This window comes from Dermochelys coriacea, chromosome 4 (assembly GCF_009764565.3).
Source record: "Dermochelys coriacea isolate rDerCor1 chromosome 4, rDerCor1.pri.v4, whole genome shotgun sequence".
In the NCBI taxonomy this organism is placed as follows: domain Eukaryota; kingdom Metazoa; phylum Chordata; order Testudines; family Dermochelyidae; genus Dermochelys; species Dermochelys coriacea.
Genome location: NC_050071.1, coordinates 10,661,467 through 10,685,898, shown reverse-complemented (window position 1 = coordinate 10,685,898; position 24,432 = coordinate 10,661,467). Strand labels below are relative to the sequence as shown.

At 47.9% G+C, this 24,432-nt stretch overlaps 1 protein-coding gene across 7 annotated transcripts in view; it reads left to right on the top strand.

The window, feature by feature from the left end:
- RBPMS (RNA binding protein, mRNA processing factor) overlaps positions 1 to 24,220 on the top strand; it is a 141,262-nt gene extending 117,042 nt beyond the window's left edge. For 6 of the 7 annotated variants that reach the window (XM_043513055.1, XM_043513057.1, XM_043513052.1 and 3 more), the window contains 3 exons: positions 4,086 to 4,155; positions 18,582 to 18,687; positions 22,482 to 24,220. In XM_043513055.1, coding sequence (XP_043368990.1) covers positions 4,086 to 4,155; positions 18,582 to 18,627 — 116 coding nt within the window. In that variant the 3' untranslated portion in view covers positions 18,628 to 18,687; positions 22,482 to 24,220. Of the gene's footprint in view, positions 1 to 4,085; positions 4,156 to 18,581; positions 18,688 to 22,481 lie in introns of those variants that run through there. The other variant, XM_043513056.1, reaches the window with a different exon arrangement.
- Positions 24,221 to 24,432: the final 212 nt, after the last annotated feature.

Genomic DNA, 24,432 nt, shown 5'->3' with positions numbered 1-24,432 from the left:
CTGCTACACGCAGTTGCTGCCCCGTGAGCCTCACCCCCTGCTACATACAAAAGCAACTACAAACAGTAACCGCTAGAGTTAAATATTTTGACGTCAGTGGGACCACGTAGCTTGCATCCAATAGATTAGTTTAAAAAGTATTGGCTGAGATGATCTCTGAAACATCGCTATTCATGTTTAACAAACCTCAGAACCCTGGGAAAGTTCCAGGGGACTGGAAAATAGCTAATGTTGTGCCAGTATTTCAGAAAGGTAACTACAGGCCAGTTAGCCTGACATCAATCAGTAAATAATTAAAGGCTTGCAGCATAATTAATAACCAACATGGTTTTATGGAAAACGGGTATTGTGAAGCAAAATTGATATTGGATGAGATAACAAGGTCAGCTGAGAAAAGTAACTGTATTGACATAACATACTTAAAACAACATGAGTTTCAATACAGCCAAATGTGCTCAGGGTGGGGGCAGCGCGCAGAGCCCCATGGCCCCCCGCCTAGAGGCCAGACCCACTGCTGGCCACAGCACTAGCCTGTCTTAGCTGGGCAGCACCGCCGACGGGACTTTTAACGTTCCAGTCGGCAGTGCTGACCAGAGTGACCCAGTGCCTGAAATGCCGTCACGACCTGAACTTTGAAAAACGCTGCTCTAGTCTGTGCCATGCAGGAGGTCAGACTAGATGGTCATGATGGTCTGTCCCATCTGGCCTTATAACCTATGAATCTGATACTTTCCTCTCTATCAAAGTTGCCAGCCACAGGGATTAGGAATAAAATACTTTGTCTTGCAGAAAAACTTTCCCTCCTTATTTTTCAGACCAGTGGTCATTAGGATACTCCACAGTTCTTACCCAAAGTAGTTTTTCCAGGCCATCTTCATCAGGAGAACAAGCTCAGAGCTTACTCAGCAAGATCCATGGCTTTCACCTATACAGAAATAGTCAATGCATCCCATGAGGAGAGCAGCCTCCTGACATCTCTACATCCCTCCACCAAACACTGCAGAGGGGAGGTAGTGTCAGATGCTGCATTTGGTTACCAGCTTCTGTCTCGTTTTCCCTCAATGTCTCCTTCCCTTCTGGCTCCACTGACATGCTGTGGATACAAACCAAAATCTGATAACAGCTCCCTCCCCCCTGAGAGTGCCAAGGGAGCAGCAGCAGTACCTGAAAAATGAAATATCAAAAGGTATATTTAAAAATGAGTGTGCAAAAGTGTGGCACATAATTTGTCCACGTAATTACTGCGATTGCATATCCAAATGATCAGTTAGACATCTAACTGCCTAGTTGCACATACAAATTATTCGTGCACAATTGTGCTTTCAGGTCTGAAATTTCAGGACTTATTAACAAGTATCCTCACTGGTTATTAATGAAATAAGCTGATGACATCATAACGGATGCATCGAACAATGATCTCCATGTGCAAGGGTCCATGAAACTCCCACTTGTTCTGGCTTCAAATGAACCCAAAATTTAGTCAAAATCATCAGGTTTCACCCAACTTCAAATGGATACAATGAGAATCTTCCAAGTTTTGCATGTCAAAGGGCCCAACTAACCTGGAATGAAACCCAGAGCCAGGAGAGCTGGGGTTGGTTTCAAGCTTCATAATTTGAGGGTGAAGATGTATAAAAAAAAAAAAATCAGCCTTGGCCTCTAGAATTCGGCCCCAGACTTGTGGAACATTTAAATAGAGGTAAATTGTGCAAGATGTGGAAGGAGACTTGGATTTTGTCTCTTGCTTTTACTCCTCCCCTTCTCCCTTCTCCCCTCACCAGTCCTGCCCCACTCTTCCCTTCCTGAGCCTCGTCCCCATTGGCAGTAGGAGTGGGCTCTTTTCTTGCCTTCCCTTTCTGCCTTGCTCACATTCAGGCACTTGTGCTGCCTGCACAAAAGGCATCAGCGGGAAATGGTACGTTTCCATAGAGCTGGACAAGGCCGCTCAGTGGCCAAGTGAAAATGGTCCCAATTTCACTCTGATGGTTGCGGTTGGACATGTTCCATACACCCTGGCCTGGGACAGAGAGAGCTGGTACACAATGAAGCACATGCAGGACAGAAAGAAAGGGTTTCAAGGCCTGCTTCTGCCACCCCCATGCTGATTAGCACCTTATACAACGGCAGGACCAGTGACATCAGAGCAGCTCCTCCCCTGTCAAGGGGAGTCACACGGCAGAGTCAGGCCCGAATGCAGACCTTGCATTTCACACCATATTTGTGAGAGGAAAAGCAACTTTTCAGGCCAACCCTGACAGAGTGCCTTCCCCAGAGCAGAGTTCTCAGGGTGCGTTCCCTCCTTCTGCATCTGTAACTTTAATAGTGTTGGGTATTACATGTGCCGCTGGAAAGAAGCTATATCCCCTCAGAACGCAGGCATCATTGCTTTCCTAAACCCATCTACTGATGCAGTGAAGGAAGGAGAAGCCATCCTTTCAGCAGTGGCGGATACGCTACGATCTTAGTAACTTCTCTGTTGCTTAACAGGCCCTCAAGCTTGCTGTCATGTGTGTGCATTAGAACGCAGTTCTGAGCTGAGTAAAAATGTCACCTCCTCCTTTCTCAGCAGATCTGCCCACTCTGCAGAGCCAGGGTCCCAGCTGCTAGCTCCAGCCACTGAGAGAAACGTTCACTGCTTTTAGTCCCTCTTGCCCTGCAGAACTAACAGCCAAGAGCGAATGAGCGCCTCTTTGTGCAGCAGGAAAGGCGCTGTTCATGGAGCTCCAGCGAGTTACTGCTCTGCAAACCTGCCCAATGCCAGGGGGCTGGCAAGTGTCAACAAGGGCAGCTTTGGCCTGCAAAATGTAGACTACTGATGATAATGCATGAGAAAAATTGGGCCCTGCCTTCTGTCTGAGCTTAGGTTGAGATTGCAGAGCGGGCACTTAGAGGAGCCACCTTTTTGCTTGTAAACAGAGCATATTTCCAGAGTCACGTGTCAGATCAGAACAGCATTTTCAGACAGCGTGGTGCAGCATCTCTGGAAATCAATGCAGGATCCTCCTGCTATGCGCTCATTCATACCTAGAGTTGGTGTGGCTGGCGCCAGGAGGATCAGCCGGTGCAAAGGGGTCCGCTGAAGATGTAGAGCCAACATAGGCACTGCTATTCTCCTTTCATCTGCTGGCACGGCAGGGAGAGAGACATGTCTGAAGGAAAGGGAGAATGGGACACTAAACTCACACACACACACACACCCCCGATCCCTGGCTTGGGTTTTGATTCCTTGAGTTTGGTGTTTGGGTCAGAGCTGCCTTCAGGCAATACCGTCTCTGCAGGGAAGACCACATGGCACACAGCGGCAGCAGGAAGAGGATAGTGAGCACGAAGATGAACTCTAAGCCAGTGGTCCTCAACCAAGGGTCCGGAGTCCACTGTGGGGGCGCGAGCAGGTTTCAGGGTGTCCGCCAAGCTGGGCTGCCATTAGACCTGCCGGGGCCCAGGGCAGAAAGCCGAAGCCCCACCGCCTGGGGCGGAAGCGCAGGGCTCCCACGTCCCGCCACCCGGGGCTGAAGCCAAAGCCTGAGCAAGTTAGCATCACAGGGCCCCCTGCGGTGTAGGGCGCCAGGCAATTGCTCGGCTTGCTACCCCCTCATGCCGGCCCTGGCTTTTATAGGCAGAAAAAATAGTTGTTGTGGCACAGATGGGCCATGGAGCTGTTACAGCATGTTGGGGTGGGGCAAGAACTGAGAACCCCAACTCTAAGCCACAGCTCCAACTTTGGGTGTGCAGCTCAGACACAGATCTGCCCCAAATCCAGCCCCACAGGTGTGCTCTGGCAGGGGGCCACGAGTGCTGCCTTGGCCCTCCCGTTGAATCCGTTGTGCACCGCCACAGTGTTACAAGTGGAAATTAATGGGCGACATAATGTTGGGTCTGCAGCTCTGAACCTCCCAGAACTGAGGAGGGGGTGGTGTTTGAAGCAGGGGTTTGAGCCAGGCCTGTCTGGCATTTAGAGTGAGCCCAGAACAGGGCCCAGCTCTTGTCCCCTCTTCGCAGAGACCCAGGATGTGGTTTGTGCAGGAGTTGAAGGCGTGTGATGCACCCTAGCTCATGTTTCACTTCCGCCGCTCTTGTCTTTTCAGATGCGCTGGCTCCCTCCCTCAGAGGCTGCTTCTCAGGGCTGGAAGTCCCGTCAGTTCTGCTGAATACTGTGTAAGTGTACGGCTCGGCGTGGGCTTTGCTTCCCCGGCATCAGCTGGAGGCAATGGCGCCTTCCAACCGTCACTGCAGGCAGGCGAGGAAGGGGGTGTCCTGCCATTGCAGAATTCACGTCGCTGCCCCTGGCTTTGGTCGGAGTTTGTAGGCCTGGGACGAATGGCGGTGTCTCCTAATGCATCCCCAGTCCCTTCGTTCCTCTCCCTTGCTGCCACTGTCTGATAAAGTGATTCAGTGCCCGCAGATGGCATTAGGAGTGAGTGACGGAGCCCAGGGCACCGAAACTGCCTTCGAAGGAAGTCACTGGACAGTGCTGTTGGAGTGGTGGTGATGCCATTCATTTGATACGAGGCTGCCCCTCCGGAGCGGAGCCAGGAGGGGACACTGCTGGCTGCAAGGAGGGTGCAACACATGGAAAGATGGGGGAGGGGGGTGTATGTGTGAGTGAGAGAGAGAGAGAGAGAGAAGGCAAAAGGGCGAGCATTCTGTTCTGTGGGACACGGGGAGCCCACGAAGCAGAACCACATCAAAGGGCCAGACAGGGAGAAAATGCCTAGCTCTGTAGCGTGAAAGGCCAGGAGGAGGCTGCAGGTCATGTCCGACCTGCATGGCCTAGGCTGTACCCTTCACTCAGAGGCGCCTCCCTGTGGGTGCCCTAGAGCAGATCGTTCAGAGCGCTCATGCATGCTCAACGAACACGTGTGTGTTTTCTAAACATTGACTGTGAATCTCTCTCCTTCGGGTGCATGTTTAGCCAAACAGAGCGCTAGCGGGCTCTGCTGCTGGAGTGAGTGGTTTAGCCTCCGTCAGGCAGAGATGGCGAACATTTTCGTTCACTGTTGCTTTGTGTTTCTATTACACACCCCGGAGAACAGGGCCCCAGATGATTACAGCTGAACTAAACCAAACCCAACAGGCAGGTTTTAGCTCCGTCATTCCCAGCCTGGCTTTGTCAGAGCCCCAGGGCAATAGCTGGGTGGCTGGGTACCCTGACCCCACAGCCCTTGTGCTCCATGCCTAGAGCCCCTCTATCATCCCCTGGCAGACTTACCCTGCCTCTCCCTATGTCTGGCCTGGCCATGCTCTCTCCTGTCCCTTGTTTTCTCTCCACTCTCTCCCTTTGCACCTCTCCCTGCAGCCCACGGGGTCAGGACACAGGCTGTGGTGGCAGAGCAGACACACAGAGCTGGGGCCTGGCCTGTTGGCACAAGCTGATCCAGGCCCAGCTGTACTGGGGCCCCCTGGAGCAGGGAGGGGAGAGGATTGCAGACACTGCCCACAACTCTGGCCACACCAGCATGTTTGTGCTGGAGAGTCAGCATGGATTCAGGATCATGCCAAGACACCACTGCTCATCTCCTCGGCCCTGTGCCCCACAGTGCCATGCTGGCAAGGCTGTATTGGGAGCACTCTCTCATAGCTGGCAGCAGTGGGCATGCACCTTCAAAGAGATATGACGTTATCGTATGTCTCACACTGGCTGTCAGCTTCGCGGAGTGTGGCCCGGAGGTGACTAGCAAGGGCTGCCAGAGAAGGCTGGAGAACATGACACAGTGTCTGGGTGGCTCAGTGCAATGGCTCCGGCTTGTGCACTCATCCCCAAGCGTTCCTCATTCAGAGGACGTGGCTCATTGTAGGCACCACATTCCCTATATGCCACACAAAGCCGGGGTCGCCACGTCACATTCCTTGTTGAGAGCTGTCTACCTCAGCACTGCGAGAGCCCACAACTGAGGTCATAGAGAGGCCTGTATGCGTGCAGGGCAGGGGTCTTGCAGCACTCGGTGCTTCTGGCCTGAGTTGTCTCTCTTGTTGTGGGGTCCTTGTGCCCACGGCAGGCCCTGGCACGATGGGGGGTGCCTCTCGTGCTGCTGCCCTTGTCTATTGCTGATATTTGTGGGTGGTCCCTCCTGCAGGTGTATGTGGGGGAGATTCTCCTGCTAGTGGCCCAGCACTGGCCAATGGCACCTCTGGCAGTGAAAAGCCAGAGCAGTCTGTCTGAAACTGCTAGGATACCAAGCTTGCCCCGCTCCAGACGGCAGGTCTGTCAGTGCCTGTGGAGCTTCTAGCTACTCACCAGTGTGCACAGGGAGTAAATGGCACGAGGAAACTGCCTTTTATCAGCTTCGTCACGTTGGGGTATCCTGGTGCCCGCTGGTGGGACATGCTGTGGTCTGACTGATGCCCTCACAGTGACTGTGCCAATCCTCAGCACATTCTCGTTGTCCAGCTGATTACCATCTCAGCAATACTGCTTCTTACTAGACTTGAAAGTGCCTGTAGTCTGCGCCCCCTCTCAAAACCATCTCTGCTAAGAAACCATGGGATAGACTTCATTTAGAGAGAGACAACCCTAATAAGCGGATATTTTCTCAGCTGAAAGAATGGCTCAGTCACCCTGCCACTGAATGTTGTGCAGGGATATAGTCAAAGCTGTAACCCAGACTCATTCAGAATGGTACTAAACTACTCAGTAAATCTTCCAGAAGCACGGCCTCAAGTCACACGTAGACAACATTCACCACATGTCTGAAGATCCTTGTGTGCATACACAGAGAGGTGGGATCACTTCTGCTTATGACATTAGTGAGACTATTACTGGTTACGGGTTTCAGAGTAGCAGCCGCGTTAGTCTGTATTCGCAAAAAGAAAAGGAGTCCTTGTGGCACCTTAGAGACTAACAAATTTATTTGAGCATAAGCTTTCGTGAGCTACAGCTTACTTCATCGGATGCATTCGGTGGAAAAAATTTCCACAAGGTGCCACAAGTACTCCTTTTCTTTTTACTGGTTACTGTGTCCCACGCTGATGTCTCACACAGCAAAAAGGATGCTGACCAATTGGAGAGGGTTCAGAAAAGAGCTACAGGGATGATTTGCAGTTTGGAAAACCTGCCTTCAGAGAAATACTAAAGTAGCTCACGCTTTTTAGTTCATTCAAGAGAACATTGAGAAGTGACAATGACAGTCTGCAAGCCCCTGTATAGTGAGGGGCTTTCTGAGCACAGCGGACTCTAACCTACAGACCAAGGCAGAGCGAGATCCAGCAGCTGGAAGTTGAAGCTCGACAGTTCGGACTGGAAATAAGGTGCAAATGTTTAACAGGAATGGTGATTAACTGCTGTAACAAACTACCAAGGGATGGGGTGGATTCTCCATCACTTGACATCTGTCTCTCTGGACTCTCTCTTTCTAAAATATATGCTCTGGCTCAAACTAAGTTATGGGCTGGATGCAGAGATCGCTGTGTGAGGTTCTCTGTCCTGTGTTAGATGGGGAGGTCAGACTAGATGATCACAATCGTCCCCTTCAGGCTTTAGAATCTCTGAATCCAAAAGTGCATACAGAATACAGCTTGCACAGATTCTCCACAAAGAAGAAAGCAAGGAGGCTCCATTCTCCCTGAAATGCATAGATCCTTCCTTACTCTTTATAACATGCACGTCCAAATACTACAAAAATGTCTTATTAAAAGTTAATGAAAACTCCCTTGGCAACAGATCAGGTCAGGGTCCATAAATGAAAAACACATGTAGTTACTGAGCACAGATTACCACAGCAGAGGGGAGAATTTATTTTATTCTACAAATGTACTCTTTTGATGCTATCAGTGTTGGAAGAGAAGTTAGAGAAGATACAGTCTGTAAATATTGCAGCCATTTGTGGATAAATAAACTGTGGATATTAAAACAAAAAGTAAAACCACTAGGCCAGTAGCAGCGCTAAGCCCTAATGCATCTACCAGACTGTTCCCAGGCGTTGCCCACTTTCACAGCACATCAGTCTAAGCTCCTTGTGATTCTTGACATGCAGCTCAGATAAAAGGGTTCAGCAGGCTTCCCACCATACACACGCCGAGGTCACCCACCACTGCTAGCTCCTGGAGTCTGGGCATACTGTCCCTCCCAGTGATACTGTCTATGGCCAGACAGCCTCCCCCTTTCCCTCACACTCCCCGCTAGCTGTGCATTTTACATGTAAAGCTCAATAAACGTGACTGTCACAAATAAAACCCAGGGGATACATTTCTTAAAGGAGATCAGCAAATGCTACCACATCTGGCTAGCTCTGATGTTGTATGTAATGTTCCACTGAGCACCTTTACATGTCCTCAGTGAGAGATTAGTGCCTAGCAAAGGGGCCAGGTTGGCAGGGCTAGGCTCTACATCCTCCACTCAGCCAAAGCTCTTCACTAGCGGCAAGCACATTCGGCCCCATCACTGGGCTCCAAGCCTCTTCTCAGGCCCTGCTCTCCCACTCCGATCTGTGCAAGCAGGCCAGAGCCTAGCCCCTGTGCACTCAAGCTGTGCCGTCTGACCTGAACCCAGCAGGAAGATCTGACTACGAGTGTTGGGCCTGCGTTGGGGCAGGTGGGAAAACAACTGGATCCTCTTGGGCTCAGGTTGGCTCTCCTCGTCCTGCCTGGGTGTTGATGGGGCGGTGGCTGCTTGCCCCACTCCTGCCGGCTGCCACAACCTCACTATGCTGTGCAGTGAGTGTGCCAACAAGTCACAGCACAGCTCGCTCCACAGCACACAGAGTCAGCACGGGGCAGCAGCTGTCAGGAGCAGGGCACGCAGCTGCAGCCACCACCATGCCAGCCGCATGGGCAGGAGGTGGTGCTGGCACTCACTCAGGTTCAGGGGGAAGTGTCGGGTCAGAAAATGATTCAAGCCTCTCAGGCTGGGGCTTGGGTCTGGGTTGGGTTCACATCAGGCTTAGAAATTAGACCTGAGCAGACCTCTGCTCTGAGGCTTAGGGGAGCAGCAGCAAAGGGAAGTCATCCTGACACAGATAGGCTTGGGCCATTTAGGGCAAGATTTTTGCAAGCAGCTAGTGCCTTTCAGTGCCCAACTTGAGAGCCCTCAGAAGGGCCTGATCTCCAAGGCTAGGTCTGACTGGCAGTGCTGCAAACTTGTGCCCGGGCATCTGAAAAACAAACACCACAAGCTGTCACAAATTGAACCCCAGAATCACGAGTCGCGTTAGAAAAATCTTGGCTTTAATTTCTAAACCTAAGGGTATGTTTTCACGGCAGCTGGGAGTAGTCGTCCCAGCACAGGAAGACCAACATGAGCTAGCTCTGCTCAAGCCAGTGCGTTTAAAACGACAGGTCACAGTTCGGGCTAGCCACCCTGAGTATGTGCCCATGGGTCAGGTGGGATTGTGCTCGGGAGGCTAACCCAGGCTGCTAACTGTGATGCCCCAGCCACACTGCTATTTTTCGTGCACTACCTCCAGCAGAGTTAACACAAGTCAGTCCATCCACACTGGGAAACACCCTCACAGTGGCTGCGTAGACATACCCTAAGACTAAGATAAACAAATACATAGAAGAGACCCCAGCACCAGCCAGGTGTGCCACCTCAAAGAGACTCCAGTGCCTCAGAGGGACCTGAGTGCCAGCCAGGTGCCACCTCAGAGAGACCCAGGTGCCTAAGAAAGACCTCCGTGCCAGCAAGATACACTGCCTCATAGAGACCCCAGCATCAGCCAGGTGTGCCACCTCAGAGAGACCCTGGCGCCTTGGGGAGGTCCCAGTCTCAGCCAGGTGTGCCACCTCAGAGATATCCCAGCACCTCAGAGAAACCCCAGTGCCAGTCAGGTGTGCCATCTCTGAGAGACCCTGGCACTTTGGAGAGACCTCAGTGCCAGCCAGGTATGCAACCTCATAGAGACACATGGTACCGTGGAAAGATCCCAGCAACAACCAGATTTGCTGCCTTAGAGATACCTTGCAGCTTTGGAGAGGCCCCAGTGCCAGGCAGGTGTACCATCTGAGAGACCCTGGCACCTAAGAAAGACCTCCACATCAGCAAGACCCCAGCACCAACTAGGCGTGCCACCCCAGAGAGACCCCAGTGCCTTGGAGAGTCCTGAGTGCCAGCCAGGCATGCTGCCTCAGAGAGATCATAGTGCTTTGGAGAGACCCTAGCACCTAAGAAAGACCTCAGCACCAGCAAGGTGCACTGCCTCAGAGAGACCCTAGCACCAGCCAGGCATTCCACCTTGAAAAGACCCCAGCACCTCCAAGAGAGCCCGGCGCCTCGTACAGCCCCCGCTGCCAGCCCGGCGCACCGTCTCGGAGAGAGCCCGGCGCCTCGTACAGCCCCCGCTGCCAGCCCGGCGCACCGTCTCGGAGAGAGCCCGGCGCCTCGTACAGCCCCCGCTGCCAGCCCGGCGCACCGTCTCGGAGAGAGCCCTGTGCCTCACAGCCACAACCAATGGCTGAAGGTGCAGTCAGCAAGCTTCAAATTGGAAATCTGATGCAGAATTGTACCAGTAATAATATTAACCACGGCAACTGATACTTACTAAAAAATAAGGAGTACTTGTGTACCTTAGTCTCTAAGGTGCCACAAGTACTCCTTTTCTTTTTGCGAATACAGACTAACACGGCTGCTACTCTGAAACCTGTCATTACTAAAAGATGTGCTGGATTGTTCCACTCTCGCTCAGCCACAGGTTATGGGCTTGAGGCAGGAGTCACGGGGTGACAGACTCTGGCCTGTGCTATGTAGGTCAGACTAGATGAGCACAATGGGCCACTCTGACCCTACAGTCAGTGATTCTATAGAAAGCCAAAATGATTAGAGAAAACAGAAGTGTCCTGGACTAAAAATACAGACGTGCCTCAGACTGATGTTGGCGAAGTGCTGCTCCATCTATTAGCTAATCGGGAAGCACTGGCTGGCAGGGAGAAAGCCTGCATCCCCAGGGATTCATAGATTCTGAGACCACTGTGATCATCTAGTCTGACCTCCTGTGTAACACAAGCCAGAGAACTTCCCCACAATAACTCCTAGGGCAGATCTTTCAGAAAAGTATCCCATCCTGATTTTAAAATGGTCACTGATGGAGAATCCACCACGATCCCTGGTAAATTGTTCCTGTGGCTAATTACTCACACTTACACCTTGTGTCCAGTCTGAACTGGTCTAGCTGCAACTTCCAGTCATTGGATCATGTTATCCCTTTCTCTGCTAGACTGAAGAGCCTGTTAAATATTTGTTCCCCAAGGAGGTACTGATAGCTCAGAGGCTGTCGTGCCCTCCTTAACTTGCTTCTCTGCTTGCAAATGGCACATGTTCAGGGCCTGGCTGGCCCCCATGTCTCTGTTCTTTATAGGACACCAGGTGCTCTTGGTACCCTGGCAACAAGCGCTCAGATCCTGATCACATGGTCTTGTCAAACCTGTTCAGTTGGACTCCCCTTTGCCCAGCCTCCCATACATATGGGTGTGCACTGGTGTTCCTCCCCACCAGCTGGAAAGAAACCAACATCCAGGCCCAGGTTAGATTTCTGTCCCTTTCTTCAGTGCTCTGCTTATTGTCTTTGCAAACCAGAAAGGAAAGTGTGCAAAAAGCAACACAAACAACAGTTTGGCTAGGGGTTTCAGACTAGTCCTCTGGCAGCTACCAGATAGGGTCCTCTCTGGCTCCACACAGGGGTGCCACAGGGTCTTGTGCACTAGCCTGCGGCCTCTTACTCTGGTTACCGTCTCCTCTCTCCTGGTTCCCCCCCTTTATATTGTCCAGCAGAGAGCGTGAACTAATCATGCAGTGCTGATCAGATGCATTAGCTGATTCTCTGCACCTGTCTGCTGGGCTTCTGTCTGGGGCAGGGTCAGCTGCTCCCTGTCCCCCCCCCCTCCCCTCCCCAGGACTTAAAGGGGCAGGTTGTGCTATTACATGCCCTTCTCACCACCCCCACCCAACCTCCAAGAGTGGTGCCCGCAGTGCCTCCTTCCCATGAAAAAATGTCTGCATTCATGTGTCTGGCTCTGGACTGGTAGTGCACTGTAAATGTGTACAGTTGCAGGGCTAGGTACCATTGTGTCCGTCTCGGGGTTTCTCTCGCACATAGCATGGTCCGTGATAAGGATGAAATTTGCTCCAAGCAAATGGTATCTCAGGGCCTCAATAGTCCACTCTATCACCAGGCACTCCTTTTCAAATCACTGCATAGTTTTGGTCCCAGGGCAGGAACTTTCTCCTCAGATGTAACATGGGGGTGTTCCCCATCCTCAAGGATAGCCCCAACCCACATTCAGAGGTATCAGTCTGCAGGATGAAGTCCCTAGTAAAGTCTGGGCTACGTGGCACTGGCGTGCTCCAAAGGATTCACTTGATATCCCCAAATGCATCTGCACATGCAGGAGCCCAAGGAACCTTCTGTGGTGCCTTGTTGTGCAGAAGGTTCGTTAAAGGGACTGTGGTATAAATTGACAATAGTATCCAGCTAGCCCCAGAAAAGATTTTACTTGTCACTTAGTGGCAGGGATTGGCGGGTCTATAAGAGCCTTTACCTTATGTACCAGCAGCTTGATTCTCCCATTCCCCCAGGGTATCTAAGGTATTTTGTATCTGCACATCCAATCCAATATTTCATGGGGTTGGCAGTGAGGCCCACTTCCCTGAAGGACTAGAGCACTGCTCTGACCCACTGGAGATGTTCTGCCCAGATACTTGTATAAATCACTTCATCATCCAGGTTCGCCACAGCATATACCCAGCGAGGTAGAAGTAAGCTTATCTATAAGTCTTGGAAACTTCACTGGGCCCCCATGGAGACCAAACGGAAGGGTTTGGAATTGGTAGAGGTCATAAGGTGTGGCAAGTGCAGTCAGCTCTGGGGTGCCGGGGCTTTGCCAATAACCCCTAGTAAGGGCCAGTGTTATATATTAGACCCGCTCCAGTTCATCTAGCATCTCATCAATCCTAAGCATATGATACGCATCAAGTTTAGAACTTCATTTACTTTGTGGAAGTCAATACAAAACTGGGGGTCGGTAGGCCTTAGCCACCTGCTCAAAAGTCTCTAGGAAGGACTCCAGGTCTCCCTCTGGTCCCATCTTAGTGTGAGGGCTCCTCTTCCCACACTGGCAACCTGCACCAACCTGTAGAATGTGGGGGTCCCAAGCCAATGTCCTGAGCACGAATTGCTGATGATCCTCTTGATGCTTCTGCGGGAACTATGGCTGCTGCTGCACCTGTGGCTGTCAGGCACTGTGGCAGCCACTGCTTTCCTTTCCATCTCACAGAAGCGGCAAGACCTGTGCTTTTCCCGGGGCCCTGGAAAGCCACGCCTGCATTCTCCATTATGCGTACCCTGGTGGCTCTAGTCACCGGCTGGAAACAGACAATCAGACAGGCCCAGGTTCATTTTTTGTCCCTGTCTTCGGGGCTCTGTTTATCGTCTTCACAAACAAAACAGACAAGTGTGCAAAAAGCAACACAAACAACCATCTGGTTGGGGGGGGGTTTTCAGACTGGGGTCTTCTGGCAGCTACCAGGTGGGGCCCTCTCTGACGCTGCAGGGCAGCTGCACAGATTTGGTTGGTCTGCCTGCAGTGGTTACCAGCTCCTCTCTCCTGGTTTTCCCCCTTTATATTGGCCAGCTGAGAGTGTGGACCAATCATGAGGTGCTGGTCAGCTGTGTCAGCTGCTTCCCAGCATCTGTCTGCTGGGCTTCATGATAGGGCAGGGTCAGCTCTCTCCAGCCCTCTCCCTTTGGTCTATTAAAGGAGCAGACAGCCCTCTTGCAATGGGCAACAAGCCACCTCTTGCCCATTCAGTTCAGTATTTAGAGCCGTCAGCACCATTTCAGGTTGGCCTTTTGTTCCTGGGTGCTAATCCCCCAGACCCTGGGGAAAGAGAACGTAGATTTCATTCCCCTCCCAGCAGCGTACAAGGCAGGAGCAATCCAAGGCAGTTACAATACAATGGACTCAAGAGTTTCCTCCTGACTCAACCCCAGCGTGACCACAACACAGCATCGCACCCCTCCCTTTGTGCCAGGCCCTGCACAACACAGACTAAGAAGCAGTCTGTGCCCCGAAGCACTTACAAGCCAGCCAGCCTAGACAGCCATAGTGGGGACAGACGGACAGACAGCCAAAATCCCAACGGCGCATCCTGCGAGGTGCTTTTTAACCAAATTGCTCCAGACCCGTTTACTCCGCCCCATCGTCCATCTGCTCCTTCCAAAAAACCCTCCCAACCCACCCCATAGAAACAAGAGCCAAGCGGGAGGAGCCTGTTCCTCTGTCCCGGTCTCACCCACTTGCTAATAGTAACCAGGTCAGAGTCCCACTCCCCTGCCTCCCACCACACTAACACCTTATAAGATGACGACAAGAAAAATTCCCACCAGTGAGAAATCAAAGCTCTCCAGCTGGACAGACTGCAGAACAGCTGGCTGGGGAGGTGCTGCGAAAGAGGGTTGCTTACTGTTTGAGGGAGTGCTCCCCACTCCAAGCCACCAATCCCACACACGCCCCCAGAACAGATCAAAACCGGCCTTGCTGGAAATAGCCACGCTTGGAAAAGGACTATGTCTCTTAGCCAATACCTTAATTTATGGCTGTTGCGTTTAAGCCTCCACATCTTGGTACTGTCTTTTTAGGAAAGGACATGATGTCCAGTGGCTATTTCCATGCCTGCGCATTAGAAAGTGATGCATGAAGAATCTGTTTTGAATGTTTGGGGAGCAGCTTTTTTTTCCAAAATAAGGATTGCTCCAACATCACTAGTGGAAATGTACACAATTCCATATTAAGTCCTTTGCAGCGCTCTGGCTGCTGCAGCAACACAACCTGGCCCAGAAAAGAGCAGCCCCTGCACCTCGCTGTAAGGAACCCCCCAGCACGTGGGGGTCAGCGCAGCTTGCCGTTTGAAACGAGACACCCACATTTCTATCCAGAACAGAGTGGTGGCGGCACTCGGGCAGGAGACTGGCTCCCCCCGCGAGGTTCTCGGCAGGACGGGGTTCTGTCTCCATCAGAGTTCTGCTCCCAGCTCTTTTCCAGACTTTCTGTGCGACCCTGTGTGAATCCCTGAAAGTCTGCGAGGCGGGGAAATGTTCCCCCTGCAGCAGAGACAGCTTAATGCATTACGGGCTCAATCATGCTGTCATTATTGGGGCTGCTCAGAGCCAGGCACGCCAAACCTCTACGGTGCCAGTAGCATGCTGGGTGTACTGCAACTCAGAGGCCAGCCTTGTAGGTGCTTCTGCAGCTGGGCCTTGTAGGCGCTAGCCCTGGTGGATCCCACCGACCACTCATATGGCTAGGGGAGAGGGTGTTTATTAGGGCTGGCAGAAAAGGGGAAGGCTGCAGATGCCCTAGGTACAGGGGCGACACTTACAGTTCAAAGTGAGCAATAGCAGTAAATGTTCAGGCTGCCCAGTCGAGAGTCAGGGCTCTTCAGGCCTAGTGCAGTCTGTCTCATGCTTCTTGCTGCACTGCCCCAAGAGCAGCCCGGCAGCGAGACAGCGAGAGACAAGTGGAATGGCCCAAGTCGCTGTGTGCCACACTGTGTGACTGGGACACAGAGGCACATCCCACTTCCCTGTGCCCAGTCACACAGGGTCACTGTCGCTTCTCCCTGGTTCAGACTGCGCCGGGTGCCTCCTGATTTGCACCTCAATTGTGTGGTCACTGACTGTTTCTGGGGAGAGGATGCCTGAGCTTTGCCCGTCACTGTGGTAAGGTCCTGGGACTGTGACAGTTCTGGGCAGGGATCTGTGGCAGCTGGGCTTACTGCTCCATTTGATTTGTTCTGCCCAGTGACTCATTTTAGTTACTGGTCTAGTATGTTGCAGATCTAGTATGTGATCATTTGCTCCTGGGGTCAGAGTGTTGGGATTGGTAAACCCAGGACTGGTGATGCTGGGAGTCCACTGGGTTTAGTGCTAACTCCTCTAATGCTCTAATTTGGGCAGCGTGTTGCTGCTGTGGTTGATTAAACCACCGTTTCCCTGTTGTGTTGAGGGCCAGTTGCCCTTCCTGTCTCACGCACTAGCACGCTGGCATCACTCCCCTACACTGCGCAGCAGTAGAGTTAAAACTGCAGGAGTGGCCGGCCTGCGTGTGCACAGAAAGGAAGGGAAAGGGGAAATGCGGAGACAAGCCCAGACTACATGCCCAAAAAGTCACAATCCCACAGTAGAGGAAGAAAATGATATTGGTTAAAGAACTGACCTGGTTTAGAGGGGAAGTGAAGGCAGCTGTAAAAAATAAAAATACATAACAATGGAAGGAAGGGGACGTTGATAGTAATGAATATAAAGCAGAAACTAGGAATTGTAAAAAAAAATGATAAGGGAAGCAAAGGGACACAAAAAGGAATCATGGCCAGCCAAATTAAGGACAATAAGGAGGAGGTTTTTAAGTATATTAGGAACAAAAAGAATTCTAGTCTATTACTAGATCAAAACAGTAGAATTATCAATAAAAATGCATAAAAAGCAGAAGTTCAATAAATATTTCTATTTATTTTTGTATTTTTGTATTTGTTTAGTTTTGTATTTGGGAAAAACAGACAGTCAAATCATGTGATAATTACTATTATCATTAATAAAGAATTAAAGGAGGGTAATATAAATTAATACCAATCAATAAGGATTTAAGGAAAATAGATCCTGTCAAACTGATTGATATCTTTTTTTGATGAGATTACAAATTTGATTAAAGTAATAGTGTTGATTAATCTTCTTAGACAGAAATAAGGTGTTTCACTTGATACAGCAGGACATTTTGATTAAAAAGCTAGAATATAAACTTAATGTGGTTCACATTAAAGGGATTAAAACCTGGCTGATAGGCCTCAAAATGTAATTGTAAACAGTGAATCATCATCAAGTGGGTGTGTTTCTTCTGAGGTGCTGCGGGGATCAGTTCTTGGCCCTATACTTTTTAACATTTTTATCAATGACCTGGAAGAAAACATAAAATCAACACATAAATCGTAGGATTGGTTAAAAACAAAGAGGACAGGTCACGGAATCAGAACAATCTAGATCGATTGGTAAACTGGGTGCAAGCAAATAATATGCATTTTATATGGCTAAATCTAAATGTGCACATCTAGGAACAAAGAATGGGGGCCATACTTACAGGATGGGGGACTCTATGCTGGGGAGCAGGGACTCGTACAAAGACGTGAGGAGCATAGTGGACAATCAGCTAAACATCAGCTCTCAGTGTGACACTGTGGCCAAAAAAGCTCATGTGATCTTGGGATGCGTATACAAAGGAATCTCAAGTAGAGGTAGAGAGATTATTTTACCTCTGTATTTGGCACTAGTCTGACCGCTGCTGGATACTGTGTAAAATTCTGGTGCCCACAGTTCAAGAAGGATGTTGATAAATTGGAGAGGGGTCAGAGAAGAGTTGCAAGAATGATTAAAGGATCAGAAAACATATCTTGATTCACAGAGCTCAATATATTTATTTCAACAAAGAGAAGATGAAGGGGTGACTTGATCACAGTCTATAAGTATTTACATGAGGAACAAATATTTAATAATGGGCTCCTCAAGTATATCAGAGAAAGATATAACATGATCCAGTGGCTGGAAGTTGAAGCTAGACAAATTTAGACTGGAAATAAAGTGTAAATTTTTAATAGCAAGGGCAATTAACCATTTTAACAGTTTACTAAGGTTGTGGTGGATTCTCCATCACTGGCAATTTTAAACGAAGATGGGATGTTTTTCTAACAGATCTGCTCTAGGAATTATTTGGATCTGCTCTAGGACGTTCTGTGATCCATGTTTTCCAGGAGGTCAGACTAGATGATCACAATGGCCCTTCTAGCCTTGGAATCTGCAAATCTATGAGCAAGCCTGAGCACATTTGGGGTGTCTGTCAGGCCCACCCACACTCCCTGCTGAAGAGACTCTTAAAAATAGTGGCAGGGGACAGAAAATCATGAGGGTTGTAACACTGGACATTCTCGTTAAAGATGCTCTACTTAAAACTTGATTTTTTTTATTACATTAGTCAGTTTTTGTTAAAAAGTCAATGTGCCAGTGTTATTTTGAACACCTGTCTCTTGTACTTTGGAATGAGCAATCTCCAGTAATCCCAACCAGGCCTGTAGCATCCAAAGGCCAGACACGGAGATGGACACCCCTACCTCCTATCTCCCAACCTTCCCCAATGCAGCTGTTTGCTGTGTTTAATCCACCAGTTAAGGAAATCCACTGGAGAGTTAGGAACTGAACAGTGAGTTTATGAAGCATAAAAGTAATGCAGCTGTAACTGCACAAACAGCAAAGAGAATTGTAGTTCTAGCTACTTTCACGCACAGTCCTCAGTCCCCCGCAAACCTCTTCAGCAGGATATGATAGCCTGACATTGCTATCACAGCAACCTCCCAGGTCACCCATGAAGGCATGAGGCCACTTCCAGCAACTTCACCCTTTTCTGAGGCTCTGCACCCAGCCCCTTGCTCTTCTGAAACAGCTGTTATCACCTCCATTACTGACAACTTGGAAACAGTCAGTGTTGCATGAATGGCAACAAGTTCTCTGTTATTTGGTGCTCCTCCTCTTGGATTTCCAGACCTCAGTGTCAGTTCAGAAACACACATGGTTCCTGTGGAGTTTCTGACTGTACCTGTCTTTTTTCTGTCACAGGTATCAGGTGTGTGATGGTGGCTACAATCAGTCTTGTGGGTATTAATGGAGCCTTTGAAGGTGGCTACTGGTTTCTCATGCCCTCCTGCAAAACTACAGTGTGCTGGTAAGTTAGAGGCAATCGTTAAACCGCACACTGCTTTCAGGATGAAACTCTCCTGGCAGCAAATGAGCGGGATCAGCTTTTTCACCCCCTAAGCTGCAGTGGGGCTTACAGTCATAATGTGGGAGAATTATTGTCTCAGACCTGCAGTGAGGATGCAGTGTCCAGCTAAGTGAATCACGGGACTGGCACTTCACCCTGCTCCTGCGTCTGTGAGGCAAATGGCACAGATGCAGTCGCAGGGGCACATAGAGAAGAATACATTCATTAGCCCACATGCTGGGTACCGAGCTGGACAGTCACCTGTCTGCCATGCAAAGCACTTTGCAGCTGTACAGGAAGGATGGGCATCACCAAAACCAAAATAGAACCAAACTGCTGGCATGTAAAATTTAAAAAGTGGTACAGGACATTTTAAGCTAGGGCCTGGGGGAGAGGAGCACAAAATTCAGAAAGAAAGATCCCTTAGGGGAGGATCTATTAATGGGGATTCTCTATAGCCTAGTAAAGCAGAGAGGATAGAAGCTGATAAAGTCCCAGAAGCCACTGAAGAGAAGCAGTCATTTGAAACAGAAATCCTATTCAATCACATCACATGACAACTAAACAGTGACACATTTTATAAGTGCTTGTATATACATGCTAGAAGTCTATATACTAAGATGGGTGAACTTGAGTGCCTGGTACTAAATGAGATTATTATTAATTATTATTATTATTATAGGCATCACAGAAACTTGGTGTAATGAGGATAATCAGTGGGAACAGAGTAATACCAGAGTACAAAATACTCAGCAATGAGAGTAGGTCATGCAGGTGGGGGAGTTGTACTATATGGGAAAGAAAGAATAGTGTCTAATATAGTAAATATCTTAAATGGATTAAACTGTACCAAGGAATCTCTATGGATAGAAATTCCACGTTTGAATAATAAGAATACAGCAGTAGGAACAGACTACTGACCACTGGACCAGGATGGTGACAGAATCTGAAATGATCAGGGAGATTAGAGAGTCTAAAAAAATAGAAAACTCAGTAACACTGGGTGATTTCAACTATTCCCATATTGACTGGGTATGTGTCGCTGCAGGACAGGATGCAGAAATAAATTTTCTAGACACCAGTAATGACTGTGTCTTGAAGCAGCTAGTCTTGGAACCCAAAAGGGGAGAGGCAGTTCTTGATTTGGTCCTAAGTGGCACACAGGGTCTGGTCCAAGAGTTGAATCATAGACTCATAGAATATCAGGGTTGGAAGGGACTTCAGGAGGTCATCTAGTCCAAATCCCTACTCAAAGCAGGACCAATCCCCAACTAAATCATCCCAGCCAGGGCTTTGTCAAGCCTGACCTTAAAAACCTCTAAGGATGGAGATTCCACCACCTCCCTAGGTAACCCATTCCAGGGCTTCACCACTCTCCTAGTGAAAAAGTTTTTCCTAATATCCAACCTAGACCTCCCCCAGAAGGGTGAATATGGCTGAACCGCTTATTATTAGTAACCATAATGTAATTAAGTTTAACATCTTTGTAGGAGAGAAAATACCAAAGAAGGCCATTGCAGCAGCATTTAACTTCAAAAAGGGGAACTACACAAAAATGAGAAAGCTAGTTAAATGGAAATTAAAAGGAACAGTCACAAGAGTGAGATGCCTGCAACCTGCATGGAAACTTTTTTAAAATACCACAATAGTGGCACACACTAAATGTCTACCCCAAATTAAAAAACCCAGTGAGAGGACCAAAAAAAATGCCACCCTGGCTAAACAATAGACTAAAAGAGGCAGTTACAGGCAAAAAGGCATCCTTTAAAATAGAAAGGCATCTTGAGAAAAATAGCAGGAACAGAAACTCTGGTAAATCAAGTATAAAAGTGTAATTAGGCAGGGCAAAAAAGAATTTGAAGAGCAACTAGCAAAAGACACAAAAACTACCAGCAATTTTTTTAAAGCACATGAGGAGCAGGAAGCCTGCCAAACAACTAGAAGGGACCACTGGACAAACAAGGTGCTAAAGAAGCACTCAAGGAAGACAAGTCCATTGCTAAGAAGCTAAATGAATACTGCAGAGGATGTGAAGGAGATTCCCACACCTGAGCCATTCTGCTTAGGTGACAATTCTGAGAAACTGTCCCACACTAAGGTGACAGTAGAGGAAGTTTTGGAACAAATCAATACATTAAACAGTAATAGGTCACCAGCACCGGATGGCGTTCACCCACGAGTTCTGAAGGAACACAAATGTGAGACTGCAGAACTCCTAAGTGTGGTATGTAACCTATCGCTTAAATCTGCCTCTGTATCAGATAACTGGAGGGTATGTAACATAATGCCAGTTTTTTAAAAAGGCTCCAGGAGAAGATCCTGGCAATAATAGTCTCATAAGCCTAACTTCAGTACCTAGCAAATTGGTTGAAATTATAGTAAAGAACAGGCTTATCAGACACATAGATGAAAACAGTTTGTTGGGGAAGAGTCAATATAGCTTTTGTAAAGGGAAATCATGCATCACCAATCTATTAGAATTCTTTGAGGGGACCAACAAGCACATGGACAAGGGGGATCCAGTGGATATATTGAACTTGGACTTTCAGAAAGCCTTTGCCAATGTTCCTCACCAAAGGCTCTTAAGCAAAATAAGGAGTCATGGGATAAGAGGGAAGGTCCTCTCATGGATCAGTAACTGGTTAAAAGACAGGAAAAAAGGGTAGGAAGAAATGGTCAGTTCTCACTGTGGAGAGGGGTAATGAGTGGGATCCCAAAAGGATCTGTACTGGGACCTGTGCTGTTCAACATACTCATAAATGATCTGGAAAAGGGGGTAAACAATGAGGTGGCAAAATTTGCAGATGATATAAAACTACTCAAGATATTTAAGTCCAAAGCCAGGACTGCGAACAGTTAAAAAAGCATCTTACAAAACTGGGTGACTGGGCAACAAAACGCCAGATGAAATGCAATGTGGATAACTGCAACATAACGCACATTGGAAAGTATAATCTAAACTATACATATAGAATGATGGGGTCTAAACTAGCTGTTATCACTCAAGAAAGAGATACTGGAGTCACTTTGGCTAGTTCTCTGAAAACATCTGCTCAATTTGCAGAGGCAGTCAAAAAAGCTAACATAATGTGAGGAACCATTAGGAAAGGAACAAGAACCAGGGGCCACACAATGAATTTAATAGACAGCTAGTTTAAAACAAACAAAAGGAAGTACTTCTTCACACAATTCACAGCCAACCTGTGGAACTCATTGCCAAGGGATGTTGTGAAAGCCAAAAGTATAACTGGGTTAAAAAAAAGAATTACATAAATTCATGGAGGATTGGTCCATAAGATGGTGTGGGGCACAACCCCATGCTCTGGATGGCAGGGGATGAATCACTCAGTAATTGCCCTGTTCTGTTCATTCCCTTGGAAGCACCTGGCCACTATTGGAAGACAGGATACTGGGCTAGGTGGACCATTGGGCTGACCCCATGTGGCCACTATATTGTTCTGATGGCTCCTTCTGGACTTAAAATCTATGTGTCTATTATGTGGTAATGATTTCCCTCTCCACCACCCTTCTAGCCCCTGTAGATACACACATACACCCATGCCTTATTTAAAAAAAACTATCCCTGTTGTAGGTGCCCAGAGAGCTCATTTATTAGATGTGTTTGACAATTCTCCAGACACATACTTCTGCATGCGAATGCATCTAAAGCTTCCTTCAAATCCAGTTACTTTTAATCTCCCCCATTCCAAGATCTCAAATGCCTTTCTAACACCTGTTCCTCTCCATTGTTGCAGGCTTGAAAAACCTCACACAAGTTTTGATTCCTTCAAGACTTTGCCACAGCCTCTATCACACATCTGCTCTCGTAGAAGAAAAAAAAAGCATACAAACTAATGTTTTCCTTTTTTACACTGTATTATTGTAAGGAAGAGTGTTACTTGTGAAAGCACGGTCGGACAGTCATTGCTGTATAGTTTGAAAAGTATTTTCAAACAAAAAACATAAAAAAGCAAACTATAAAAGCAAAAAGAGAGCAAGTATTTTTATACCAAACATTATGCGTATAATGATCTTACACCGGGTTAGATCACCAGTTTTGTGCTTGACTTTTGAATGCGTGCAATTAAGATTCTCTCATTTTTCTTTTTTGTAAGCTGCATGTTCAAGACGTTTTTAAATCTTGTCAGAATTAAATAATTGTATTGTTAGGTTTATAGGTATTGTGCTCAGCCTTGGCGAAGTTAAAATGTGCTAAACTACAGATCTGAGTATATTTACAGTATTAGGGTTTTATTCCCCAGTGTACCATATTCTATCAGGCAGGACAATCAGAAAACAACTTAGTATAATTTGTCTACCTTCGGGCTACAGTTACAGCTTGCAGTGTGAGGCTTTAGTCTAGCAGAGAGCTGTGCAGGGAAAAGCCATGTATGGAGCAAGTTGAGACTGTTATTAATGAGAGCTCTCCCTGTGCTCTCTTCATGTACACTTACATTTGCTCTGTCACATGGTATCTTTCCAGGGGCAGGAAGGGCTGGTTCCAGTAACTGCTTGAAATTTTTATTGGCAATGTAAACTGCTGTAATGGGGAAAAATTGACCCCAATTCAGCAACACACTCAAGAACATGCTTAAGTCTAGTTGAAGTTCATGGGACTTAAACACATGCTTACAGTTACACTTAAGTGCTTTGTTGAATTTGGGCCTTAATGAATAGTTGATGCCTGTCCAGCTCCTTGCTATGTAATTTACTGGTATTTTCAATGCAAAAATGAAGCCAAAAAGGGAAGCGTTGGCATTTTCTGCTAAACCCTGTTCTTTACTCCAGTCATTGTCTTGAAGCAATATTTGTAATGTTTACTGAGAATACTGTACCAGCAACAAGAAGCTTATTTTAACAGTACATTCCTTTTCCCTGATTGCTTTTCACTCTGCACAGGAATAGAATATAAAAATGAGTCTTTGTTTTCTTGTAAAAGGATTGACAACTCCTTACCCCTACAGACGACTCTCTCTCTCCACCCACTCCCCCGTAAGGAATGCTCTGCTGCAGACTGCACTGATTGGGTCAAGGCCCTGATTGTTGACAAGTGTGGTGAAAGTGTGCTCACAAGTTTCCCCCTAGTTTTGTTCACATTGTGCTGAACACGTAGTGATGTCAGTGTTTTTATGATGACAACACAATTGTTCTTTGTGGAAATGCAGATGTTGAGAATTCTTCAGTCCGAAGACCACAATGGTAGTTGAAAGCATAAGACAGAAAAACATCACTTCTACTTTTGTTTAAACAAAGTGACAAGGAGAACTTGAGAACAAATTAAATTCTAAGGCAAATGTTGAAATAAATCTAAACAGAAATGTATAAGCATTCTAACCAATAGACTAGTTCTTTAGAAAACAGATTTTCTGTATTTGTTTTGGGAAATAGAGGAAAGAAAAACTTCCACATTGTCTACTCTGCTTTTTTGAAATATGTTTAAAGGTACTTTTCTATTGTAATTTTTAAAAAATAAAACAATGATTATTATAACTTATACCACAGCCTGGGGTGCTGATTTGCTTATGGCAGGGTGACCAATCCACGCGCATCTGGGACCCTCACATGTGACTGAGGCTGGGGTCTGAGTCCTGCAAGAAGCTCTGACATTGGCCTACCGTCTCTAGAATGAATATCACAAGGCCCTGATATCAGGAAATGAATGACAAGGTCTGAGCGCTGTACACGATTGTTAAACGTGGTGCACCA